Source organism: Neocloeon triangulifer, unplaced genomic scaffold, assembly GCF_031216515.1.
Source record: "Neocloeon triangulifer isolate White Clay Creek 2 clone unplaced genomic scaffold, ASM3121651v1 ptg000014l, whole genome shotgun sequence".
NCBI lineage: Eukaryota > Metazoa > Arthropoda > Insecta > Ephemeroptera > Baetidae > Neocloeon > Neocloeon triangulifer.
The window spans coordinates 2,394,826-2,408,107 of record NW_026775556.1 but is presented as its reverse complement, the minus strand read 5'-3'; the positions used below and the strand labels follow the sequence as shown (position 1 = coordinate 2,408,107).

General features: G+C 37.1%; 1 protein-coding gene across 2 annotated transcripts in view; it reads right to left on the bottom strand.

Annotated features, from left to right (window-relative positions):
* LOC132201108 (contactin-6-like) overlaps positions 1–13,282 on the bottom strand; it is a 159,363-nt gene that overhangs the window by 13,361 nt on the left and 132,720 nt on the right. For both annotated transcript variants that reach the window (XM_059627020.1, XM_059627019.1), the window contains exon 6: positions 5,547–5,698. In XM_059627020.1, the coding sequence (XP_059483003.1) occupies positions 5,547–5,698 (152 nt within the window). The remainder of the gene's footprint in view (positions 1–5,546; positions 5,699–13,282) is intronic.

Genomic DNA, 13,282 nt, shown 5'->3' with positions numbered 1-13,282 from the left:
TTAGTGCTTGTTAATGTGCGGTGGTGAAAATAATTGAGTGAGCATAAGGAAGCTACACTTGTTGTTGCCATAATTGGAAGCTTCCTCATTTTCAGCCAACATTCATTGAACTTGATACCTTCTTCATATTTTAAATAATCTAAAAGCGAACTCAACAGGCGTGAATTTAGAAAATATAAATTTTTTTGGAAGAACTAGAAAGGATTGTGCAAGTCAACTGAAAATCCCCAGGAAATTTCAATAAAATTATTGAAACTATTTTTATTTTAATTTTTAGTGAGAGTGTTTATTCGTAATTTCTCTGCTTTACTGATTGTGAGTACGAGTTTTTTTGTTATTTTTAAAAACAAGTTAAATAGAAAAAATAATAATAAAAAAATTGAAATGATGAATCATTACCTTTTAAATTTATGATTTATTTTATTACAGCTTCTATACATGCCAAATTTGAAAAATGTTCAATAATTATTTGCACAAAAAATTACAGATTATTTGAATGCTTGTATGAAAAAGCTGTTTGAACTTTAATTTGTAAATAGTTTATTATAGCTTTATAATCAAAAACTGATAAAGACAAAGCCAGGACGCATTTGGCTTTGTTTTAATTTTCTTTCGGCCGATCAAAAAGGCGAAAGAGCTACACAGGACATCAATATAGGTCGAGTTGTGTGCTCTAGTTGTTGTTGTTGTTGCCGGCCTGAGAGAGGATCAGCAAAGTTAATATTGCAGGAGGCAAAGCTGTAAAGAACCATCTAAGTCTTTGGAGACAGCTACGAGGAAAAGAAAGAAACGCAAGTCGCCTCCGCTTGGCTGCCGCGAGGTAATGAAGCAATAAAAGTTGGAAATTTGTCACCCAGTCTGCGTCTCCTCCCCAATTGCTTTTGATCGGAGAAACAATTAAAGAGTTCAAGAAATGTTTGTTTGGCCGGTCTTGTTTGGGCCTGCACTTTGCGGTCAACACGCCCTTTCGGTTTTCCCCCGGCAAGCAACATTTGAAAATGGCAGGATCACGGCGACAAATTACAAGGCTTGCGAAGGCGAGGGATCTGGCCAGGGATTACCGCAGGATAAAACTAAAGTAAAAGACGTGGATTTTTGTTTGGCAAAGTAAAAAAAAAAAAAAAAAAACTCCGAGGTAGCTTTCAGAAGAGTTGGTGCGGTTCATGTTCAATTAAATATTTGGCTTGGCCAGATCATTTTTTTTTTTGCGGTGATTTTTAAGCCTTATCAATGCAGAATTTAATGGGTAGTCTTTTTATACCTTAGAACAAGCAATTATCGACAAAACTGGATTTTTTATCATCAAGTGATATTGATCTTGAATTTAAAGTCGATGACCAAAGTTTTTGGCATAAAAAAATGCATCACTACATATACAATGAAACTTTTGAGTATCTTAAATCAAGATGAAAATATTAATTGCCACAAACAGAACCACAATTCTTTTTGTTTTTGCATCCAAGTCTATCTGACTCAGAATTTATATTTAAAATGAAATAAGTATTAAATTTAAGTAAAAAAGTTAACATTCTTACAAGGTATTCTTTTGCCCTTCTAGTTGAGTGCATACATCTGGCGAATTTCTCTGGAGTTTGTGTGTGTGTGTGGGAGGGAATTAGGGTCGAAAGCAGGAATCGAAAGCGACTGCAGTTGCGACCGGGTGACGTAATTAGAATTTAGTGCGCGGAATTAAAAGAAAGTTTATTGCCTGCCGCGTGGCGGGGATTAGACCGGAAATAAAGATGTAATCTGGCGCTTGCATTAATTCGCACGTGCACACGCCGCCGCCACTTGTAATCCGGCCGGCAATAATAATTAGCCGGGCGTGTAGTGCGCGACATTCCGTTGGCCGCGCCACTAATTAAACAGTCAGTGACTGGCAGTGCTGTTGCGTGTTCGCATGCTGCTCATCATCATACAGCAAACCGTGCAGGTGGACGCTTGACGCGCGCATATTTTACTTTTTGACACCAACGACAACGACCCGATGCATGGCTAATTATTTAAACTCCGCATTTGCGGCGGCTCCCCCTTTGCTCGCCGCAAGCAAAAGTGGCAATAAATATTTGCAAATTGTGTCACGCCTTGCATAAATTGTTATGAAAGGCTGTAAAAAAATCAATATTGACTATTTTTAGTTGCGCGGAATTTACAAAATCACAAAACTAAAATTTTGGATAAAATTAGTACATGAGACGCTGCAAGGGAAAATTAAAAAGCAGTGGTTCTGAATAAAAAAAGAACACGCTCATCAACGATTGGCTGCGTGTCGGAATCAATAAAACAGCCACGTTTTAATGACCAAACAGGCCCTGGGCATTGTCGAATCGCAGCGATAAATAAAGCTTTTATTATTATCAGGCAAGTGGGCGAGCATTAAACGAAAGTGCGATTACGCTTCGGAGAGAATTGCGTCCAGCTCTCGCGCAGTGATACGTTGCAGCAGTGCCGGAAATTAAGTGTTGAGAGCTTGGATTGATTAATGGTGGCTTCAACCTTTGTCTATTGATCCGGCCAGAGCGCAGTGAGTGTGTTTGTGCCTAAATTCGAGAGTGGCATGACACGATCCAACCGCGCACAGCTCGCTGAATATAATGCATGCGTGTCGCGCAAAAAATTGTTATTAATGACCGCCAAGGTGCTTTTTGTCGCGACCTTTTGAAATTCAAACCAACCCTAGGTGCGCGCCCAAGGCTACGTTAATTTTATCCAGAGATGGAATTGGCAATACATTTCGTGTGGGTTTCAAGTGTGCAGGAAATTTTCATTGAATAAACAACGCGCAATGTTTGATGATATATTGGATACAAAATTAAAAAGGGTTTGGATGAAAAAAATTCTGAACAAACATAAAAATATATATAAATTTACATTGATGTATGTGATGGGATTTTTTTTCTTTAGCCGGTGGAATAATAATAATAAAAAAATGAATTTAGAATAACATTGGGGAAAAAAGGTGGGAAAATTAATTTTCGATTTAATTATAAAAACAGGTTATCAGAAAATATACCCCAAAGATGGTTGAAATATTTTTAATTATAAAAATTTTGGGAAAATATGAAAGAAAAACAAGTTTCTTCTTTTTCCCTTAAAATATCAAAGCATAATTTATAAAATAAAAAAATGCGATACAGGGAATTGAGTGGTTTAATATATATATTTTTTTTATTACGAACGAAGCACCTTTTATCCAGTGCCTCTGACGTACCTTTTTTGGTTTTTTTCTGCGGCTCAACTTTCTTTCCTTATCGACGCCACCATTATGCCCATGGATCTAATTTTAATATTAAAATTGCCTCTGCCGTGCTGCTTCTTTTTCCTCTATTTAAAATAAACTTCTCAATTTCACATGGCGAAGAAGTTTCGCAAAAGAATAATAAGCGCTGCCTTTGCGGTGTAAAGCGCGGGCGCCGGCTGCTTTCCTCTCTACTTTTTCGTCTCGCTGTCTGTCCATATCATTAGAATAAGTTGGCGCAAACTTTTCGTTTTTTCCCTCGTGCTCGCAGCATCCAATATGAGAGAGCTGCTCCAAAGTGTTTAGCATAATTATTTGCCCGGCTTGAAGTGCACTTTGGAAATTCAATCACCGCGCACGCTACCGTCTGCTCCATGTTAATGGCAGTTTTAAGAGCAAATTACATTGCTTTTGCAATAGGAGGAACAGTTTGGAGAGCTTGTAACGCATCAATGTCACAAAATCCCTTAAAATAGAGTTTTAAGATAATAGTTATGATAACAATAGTAGTAAAAAAGGGTAAAAAAGATAAAATAACAACTATGCTCCTTGTTAAAAATATGCGGGGAGAAGTATTCAAAGTAAATATATAATTTTCATTTAGTTTATTTTAATAAATATTTAACACCTTGTCAAAAATACCAGGCTTTTTTGTCTGGCAGATTTTTTTTAAATAAACCGCTAATTTCATATCATTAAATTTGCAGCAGAATGTAGATGATTTTTGTGGAATAATTTCAAGAATTAGAAAAACCTAATCCTGTTCATGAAAATGGAGTGCTCATTGATTCTTTAAAAAAAAGTGCCTTTTAATATTTATAAATCGTAGCCGATAACTTGATTAAGCAATATTAGTGTTAATCTTCCAAAATTATAATTTAAAAAATTTAAATGCAACCACATCATAATTTTTACCGTGTTGAATTTCAATTCATCTCAATTGTCAACTTTTTTAATAATTTGCAATTTAAATTAATGTTTAACATAATCACATTAATTTATCTCACAGATTTGTGTGCACACGTTGCACATAATCCGATTTTATCACAAGTGGAGCAAAAACTTGTTTTTATTTTCCTCCGTATGATGTATATCGTGTAACAGGCCGATACAAGTTGCAAGCGCTGAGGTGTATTGTGGGAATTATGGTTAGTTTTTTTTCAGTAAGATGAGCAAACGCCCATCTTGTAAAAGTATTTACATTGATCCTTTTCAATGTAACTGCAGAACTACAATTGCATCTGTATAAAAAAAATCATATTTGAAGTTTTTTTTTCTTAAATACAATTTTCTCCAGTAGCTAGATGTTATTTTAAATTTTTTTTTAAGGATTTTTATTTTAATGACCTTTTCTGAAAGTAGCAGGGAACTGCGTTTCCTTGCTCAACACTGCTGTTCCTTGCTGGAGATGGAGCTTTGGCCGGAGGCACGATTTAATTCAATTTTCTGCCTGATTGGATCTTTGAGAAGTTTCGTCCGTGCCCCTGTGCTTCGTATAGGCGCGCATCATTATTATTTCTGCCAGGCAAACTTTTATCTCGCGCCGACGAGGCGCGTGCGAAATCAATAAGTGGACGGCGTGGTGTGGAAAACTGCCCATTTTCGCATGCCTGGCCGCCTCCCAAAGCCACTTTTGCTGTTTCGCGGTTGGTTTAAAGTTGGGTCAGGTTAGGGAGAGGCCGATTGATTGAATATTTTCTGCTCCGTGTACCAACTCGCCGAATGAACCGAGAAACACGTGCTTCAAAATTGCTACTTTAATGATTTATTTCTTAATAGGTTCCGATAGATTCTTTTTTAATTTTCTTTCTAATCAGAGTTAAAAAGTAATTTCATTGTAAAAGAAAAGTGATATTTTTTATTTATTCAAATAAAAATATTTTTGAGAATCTAGTACTTTAGAAATCATCATTATGATTTCTTTAGAGGGCGTTGGCGGTTTCAATGAACCAAAAAATCATCAACTGAAGTATTGGACAAAGTTTCTCCAGACCAATTCTTGTCTGTTATTTGTGTTGCACAAGTCTTTGAAGAGTTTGAAGTTGTGCAAAGCTTTCAAGATAAACTTTTCAAATTATTTTCTCAATTTAAGAAAATTTATGATTAAAATTATACAAGGAATAATTACTTATTTATGCCAAGTTCATCACAAATTAATTCGAAACGGCAAATTTGGCTTCAATTCTGAACTGCAGGCAAATGTTAAGATAAAATTTAAATTTTCTGTTTTGAGTTGTTGCATAATTTACAATGTTAGTTACAAATTGGATAGGAATTAACTTTGTGAAGGGAATTTGGCTGTACTCACCGATTTGCGAGTGTCCCTAAGAGGCACGCTGGCCTTCCACCAGCTGATGTCGGCTGCCGGCCTGGATCCGATGCTTTGGCACTCAAGCTCGTAATTGTTGTCCGCCGAGAGGGGCCTGTTCTGGCCCACCATTTTGACCGAGAGCGGCCGCACTGCAACAAGCATGAGCACCAGATTAGTCAAGAGTTGAGAGCGGCGTAATGACATCAAAAGCATAATTCGGCGATATGCAAATTGCGCTTTATGCAAATATGCTCGCAGCGCAGCTCCAGACTCCTTAATTACCACGCGCCACTGGTCTTGCCAAGTGAATTCTCAAATGTGTGCCAAGCACCCATTATGCTCTGCAACATGTTACCCTGAATCAAGAGTATTCCTCAGTCAGTCAATCACTGGGTGCAAAATATTATTTCACTTATTCTTTACAGTTTGTACAAAATCAAATTTGTCTTGTGAGAAGAAAAACGAAAAGAATAAACATTTTACTTTTCCGTGGACATTAACTATGTAGATTATTTAAAATTTGTAAACGTGTAGTTAGTTAATATTTTTTTTTTAGTAAAAATTGAAACTTTTCTGTGAAATTTAGAAAATTTCCTGGATCAAAATTGTAAAAAAATAATAATAATTAAAAATTTGTCAAATTTCTTGGATTGCCAAAATAATTTTTTATTTAATTTTAGTTCCTTGTCAATTTGAAAAATTTCCTTAAATAAAAAAAAAATGATTAGTAATTCAATTTGATAATTTGTGTTGGTCATTCTGTATGCGGAATTAATAAGAACGTCAAATTAATTATTCACAATGATTTGAAATTTAAATTTTTGAGCGTTTTTGGATTATGAACGCGTGTTTTAGCGCGTAGAGTGCGTATGTGTGATGGAAGGGTGGAGATAAACCGCTGGTTGGACGGAATACGAGGTGTGGTGCTTGCAAAAGCAACCGCAGCCGTCCCTTAGCATTACAAATTAGCCGAGCGGCCGAGGCGCACACATCGAAGCTGTAAACTCAGCAGATTCGGCGAATTTGCACACCCACGCACCGATTTCTATTTGACGTCGAGTGGAAGTAAACTGGGTGTGTTATTCTCGCCGCAAAAACTGCGTCGCTCGCATTTCAAATAAACTCGCCCTTTTCCATTCAGTGCCGTCGGTGCAATCGAAATTTTTCCCCGAACGAAAATCACCCCGTCAAAAGACACGACGCAAAACACGATGATTAAAGGCGTTCAATAAAAGCGAGGCGGAAAATCAGAAAACCATTCAGCCAGGCAGAAAATCAAAGGCCCGGCTGAAATTTGCCTTTGTTTCGCGACAGGTTGTCTTTTATTCGGCCAGACGGTGCTCGCTCGCTCGATGCTTTTTTGCCCCGATCAATCTTGCTTTGCAACTTTTCTTGTTTCCTCCTTCCTCCTAGGTTTAGCAACAAGCGAGATTTATCTCCGTTAATCTGACTCGCAGCTGCAGAGACAACTGGCGAGTGTTTTATTTCGCCACTTGTGCTTGCTCATACTTAATAACAGGTGCGCCACGATTTATATTTTGTTCATTCGCTTGTTTACTAAAATAATGTGAAAACTTCAGAAACGATATAATTAAATTTTTGTTTCCAAAGTAAAAATTTAATTTAAACATGTTTTTTTTTTTTTGGAAAATATTGATCTAAAAATACAAAAGGTTGAAAAGATTTTATGGTTTTTATGAAAAATAATTTTTTATTACAGGTTCCAAATCAAAATCAGCTTGTGTTCCAACGAAATTCAATTTTTGGCTCTGAATTCATGTTGCTGTTAAAATTATTAAATTAGTAAATTGCTCACGAAGAAAAAAAATAGAAAAATTAAAAGATTTGGGTTTTCACCGTCAAGAATATAAGTTTTGAAATAGTAGAAAAACCATATTCAGACGTGGAAACATTAAAATTGCAAAATCCATTTCGTTATACAAACCCGGCTGAACACGCACTAACTGGAGATTTTTTTTTTAATTCGAGTCAGAACATAAGTGAAAAGCTCAAAGCGAGTAACACGTATGCAAAAGTAGTGCATAATGGCCGACATTTATGACACGGCCGTAATGATGTAACAGCTTGACCGCGACCGGATGATAAAGCAAGGGCGACACATCGGCGTATAAAAATGGCGCGAATGCATTCACGGGCCGCGGGCGTGTAATTACTCTCCGGCCTAATGCCCTTTTGCGCCCACTTTTTGCAGTAACGACGCGACGACCGGCCGCTCTATAGCATTTGCGAGAATCATAAGCCGCCTACCTCGACGCTCATTATCATTTCGGAAAGTTTGCTGCTAGTGTGTGGCTGACATGCGATAAGGCACAAAACGATTCCAACGGCACCTGCCTCGTTTTAGGGCCTCGTTTTGCGTCATGTAATTTCACGTGTAAGTACAGCAGATCCAACTCTAAACTCCCTGACAGATGGGATTCAACTTGAAAAGGTCATACCTGGGAACTGGGAAGGATTAAAATAAATCATAGTGATCAGCTCAATCGGGAAATTAATTTGTAAAATAATATCCTTATTAGATTGATTTTTAAATAATAATGAACTCACTGATTATTATGGCGATGAAAGAATTACACAAAGAGTAAAAAGAAATTTTGTAACTATTCTTTGTTCCGTTTTTACAGTTGATTTCAAATTAAAAAGTCTCCTTTTCTATGCATAAAAAATAAAATATTTTCTTTCATTCAAAAAAAAAAAAAAAAAAAAAATATAATTAAAAATATTATTTGTTTAAGAAATTTTTCCATCGAACTACCTGAAATTGACATTTTTTTATTCCAGATTCAGCATTAAATTCTCCCAGATTAAGAAGGGTCCAAATTTGACTCCAGAGTACAACAATCGGCAACAATCAAACAATGCACTGATTTGACTATATCATAAGCTTCCCCTTAAGCATTAAAATTGCTTTCCGTGATCGCAATCGCAGATCGCGGATCACTTTTACGATTTAGTTCATCCTTGCTAAAAATATAAAATTTTATTTAATAATCTTCGCCGTCTATTGCCAACTGTCTCTATCATCCCCTACGGTCTTTGTTCAAAAAGACGTGCTTAACCTGATACTAACTTGTTTTGCGTTTGGCGGTCAGAATTGCGACACGCGAAGCACGTGCCCACCTAAATTCAATTTAATCAAGAAGCCTTCGTTGCGCTCGCTCCCTTTCCCCCCGATGAATAAATTCGAAATTTGCGAGAGCCTCGACGAAAGAATTGGATTAGCAGAGCTCCTTTAAGGCCAAATATGGCACCTCCATCTGGCAAGGGGTGGCTGCTTCTTGTTGACGCTCTCCCCCGGCAGGTCTCTCTTTCTCCCTAATGGCTCAGAAACAGGGGCAGTGTCTAAAGAGTCAATACTTTTCTTCCTAAAAGCTTTCAGCCGCTCTTATTATTTTTATTATGATGATATGAGCACACAGCAGACCTTTTCTATTTGCCAAGCTTTCTGCTAATCCAATCTTCAAGTACAGACTTCATTCTTTCCTCCACCACTCCGAGTGAGGGGAAAAAAGAGGAAAAGAACCGAAGCTTTCAAGCCTTTCTCGCTCGCTCTCTCTTTTTAAATATTCAATTTACTACGAAAATATCGGTGGTGAAAAGCCCGAAAATATTTTCCCACCCGCTTGCAATAATGTACCGAAAATTACATTTGGCCGATATCTGCCTTTTTCCTTCTTTTCTTTTCCTTTTCCCGACACAGACAATGCGATAAAAGGGAGCATTTCATTCCTTTGCGAGTGAGAGCTCGCTAATGGTTCCGTGATTGAGTTAACGGACGCATTTCCATCTGGTGCTCGAGAGGGCCCTCAAGGTGCCCGTCCGGGTCAAAGTGGGGCGGCGCTGCTCTCTTGCCGCTGCACCCATTTTATTACGGGGCGGAAAAAAAGAGCTAATAAATATTGCATGTGGCGTCCGGCGGGGGCCTGTGAATGGGCTTGCTTTCAACGAGACGACGGCATTTTAATGTATTCCAAATAATGGAGCCGCCTTTGGCAAGCGAAAATTGCAAAAAAAAAAAGCGAAAAGCCTTCGAAAGTCATTAAGGCCTGTGTAATATTAATTATTGTACATCAAAAGAAGCGGCCGGGAAATTATTACCAGCGCCTCGACATCGCTCTTTTGCGCTCCGCCAGTTAATGCCCTTTGAAATTTAATTTTAAACTTCGCCCACGCGAATTGTTATTGAAGTCTTCAGCGGAGAGCGGCAAGAAATGAGACTTTGATCACACAGAACGAAATCAAATTACGACCTTTCTTATCACACTTTACTCTCAGAGTAAAAGAAAAATTATTAGCTTGAGATGAAAAATCTGAAATTTTATTATTAAATTTGTAAGCCATTGCATTCAGAGAGAATTCAAGGAGAGTTGAAGCAGGAGCTAAAGTTTTGTTTAGATTCACGTGATTTATTGGTATATTGAAAATTTATCTAGGAACAAAAATTAAAAAGATAATACAAAAATTGAGAGCATTTAGGTGATTTGAACTTTGAAGAACTTGTTTCGTTTTTGGCTTCATACCAGCTTTTGGTTTACTAAAAAAAAATATTTTCATCTAATAGGGTTTTTACCAGCTGCCTTAAAGGACTTGCCTCCAAATTGTATCCTTATTTACTTGAGATAAAAATATATTCTGCGAGTTCACTGAAGCGTTTAAGGAAGAAGCTGGTTTTAAATGTTGATTTATTTCATTGATTACCAAGTTCACAAATTACTATCATTACAAAATATTTTGAGATAATTTAAAAATAATGTTAATTTGACAGAATAAATAATGTAAAGTTGACATAAAGAATAAAAAATTAATAAAAATGAGTCGCAAAAACTAAAAACATACTAAACCCACACAACTTATTCAATCAAAATTTTAATTTTCTATAGTAAATAACAGGTGGCGATTTATTATTTTTTATTAATGATGTAAAATTGATATTTTATAATCAGTTCAAATAAAAAATTTGAAATTTTGACCAAAGAATATATAATTAAATAAGAAAAAAAGTATAAATATAAATAAAGATTGAAGAAATATTTGATTGAATAATTACGTTCAATGAAAGTTTCAATTTGATGGTTTTTTAACTTTATTTTCTTCATAATTTTTCAAACGGATGAGTTAATATTCCACAGTCGGAGTACATGTAATATTATAATTTTTGTAGGCAGCAATAATAGTAAAGGCTGGAGGAGTCGTTTCTTTGATAAATAATTTACTTGGCACTATAGCAGCGCGCGAGAGGGAAAAGATGGCAAGTGTGCAGCCATTCTCACGTAAAGGTGCGGCAGCGAACCGCAAAAGTCTCTTTTAATACCCAAATGATGATGACGGCTGCGGCGAGAGTATTCCGCCTTCGGTGCGGCGCGGTTTCGCCGCAAACACTATGTATAGATTTTGGATACACGTGGGTGCACGCGGCGACGTCGACAGAGAAAAAAAGAAACGGAGGGAACCACTTGAAGAATGGAATTGACGACGCCGCACCGACGGTGGCAAATATTTATTCACGCAGTTGACTGAAAAGGAGGAGGGAAATTTTTCGCTGTTGTCGGCGCGCACAAAAAGAAGCGGGCCTGGGAAGATTAGCACATGCCGCCGAATATAAAACCTCCGCCCGCATTTTATACCCCACGACGCACTAGTTGGCAAGATGGGAAAGACGAGCGAGCATTCGAGTGGAGCGGGGACTTATCCGTCCGACCACATTGTCGCAATGCTAAATTCTTCCACAGCTGCCGATGATATTTGCGGTTCTTTTTATTTATGAATGTCTTGTTGTTGAGATCTGGGAAAGGCGCAACAACAGCTTTTCGCCTCAGACAGGTGTGAAAACGGGAAATTGTGAGATGACACCAGGAATAATTTCACAGTTCGATAAATCCAGTAAAAATAGAATTGGTATATTATGTTGTAGATTTTAAGATATAGTTTAAAGAAACAAAATAATTTGAATGGAAAACATATAGGTGCTGATCTCATTGCTAAAAATACCCAATTGTAATTAAACAACTTTTTTTTTAATCATATTATTTGAAATTTACTTGTTCTATATTTTTACTCTATTTTTTTTTTAATTTAAATGAAGGAAATATCAGTTTTGTTTATTCAAAATTAAAACTGCAATTTAACAATTAAATAAAATGCAAAAATAATTTGTTAAAGAAGTATCATGGCTAGTATAGAAGTGGATTCACATTTCACTGTAATCCATCAATCAGACATAATCACGGAGAAGTAGTGAGTGTCGCGGCTGATGAGGAAAAGGCAATTTGCGCTGATAAATTCGGCGGCGCGCGAGCTGTCAGCAGCAGTGTGCAATTTAAAATCGAATTTCTGTTCGCAAAACCACTCGGCTAAGGAGCAATTTGGCCGAAATCACCTTTGGCGCCCGTCGAGAGGGAGTGCTCCACTTAATGGCAGTGAAGAGGGCAAATTTTATTGAGGAAGAGGGAGGAGGAGACGCGCACGTGAAATATGACTTAATCAAGAGTAAACACGAGATGATTTGAATTATGTGCGGGGAGGGGCGGCCGCGGGGCGGCGAAAGACCAAATTAAGTTAGGGCCAGCCGCTTTGGATAATCATTTTACGCGCACGCTTTATTATTTCCCCGAAATTGAATCGGGCGTGTCCAAAGCTGGAAATCGAAAACACGCGCGTCGGCGAAACACATGCATCGACGGGCGTGCAAACAAACGTCGTCATTTAATTAGTGCCAATGCGAGCACACGATTATTATTAACTGGGTAGCGGACCGAAATTTAATAACGCGCGCCATCAATTTGGGAGTTATGCAACACCCTCGGCAGGATGTTGAGCATATTGCATAAACGAGCAAATCTCAATATCTGAAAATTTTAAGTAAACTTCCGAAAGCTGATTAACTTGATTTGCGGATATTTTTTCTTATTATCTATTAAGATTGTGTCTTTTGTTTCCAAATTTGAAAATCTAATACAATAGGAAAGCAAGTTTAAGGTTATGTGTTTCATGTTTCACTTTTCAGAAGTCAAATTATTTTATTCAGGAGGTAAGAGATCTGCTATAAACATGAAATAAGAATAAAAAATGAATGGAATTTCACTGCAAGAAGGCTGCAAAACAAATAAGTTCCAAATGTTGTTAAAAATTTTATTTTTATATCCATGTAGGCAAAAGGACTACAATTTCCAAGGCTCATATAATACATTTTTTTTTTTTTTTTTTAATTTCCATTTGATTGATATTTATTATTTATTTATTCTCCATTCATGGTGCATACAACGCAAAAATAAAGTACAAAGTAAGTAGTGATATGGAAATAATTTTATATCTTTTTATACACTTTGAGAGAAACGAAAATCCTGGAAATGCACATTTTATTCAATCTGCAAATTTATCTGACATCGATTTTCAGTCGTCGGGTAGCGTCGGTATTGAGAGTGGAGAAGAAAGTGTGTTATTTTTGTGCAGCAGGAAGTTGAAGCATGTCACTTTTTTAATAACACCCCGCGAGAAGGCGCTGAAATGACGTTTTGTCACTTTTCTTGTTAAACCCGGCAGTCGGCATTTGTAGATTTTCCTTCTTATTGAAATCAAATCAGCGCGTTGCACGAGGTGCGGAACTGAAAGCCAGATGCACGCGAGCGAACGTCGGCGGCACGAGATGAAAAATGGAGGAGAAAGGAAAACTCGTGATTTACGTTCGGCCGGTCGGAAGCGTCCTCTCCGGGTTC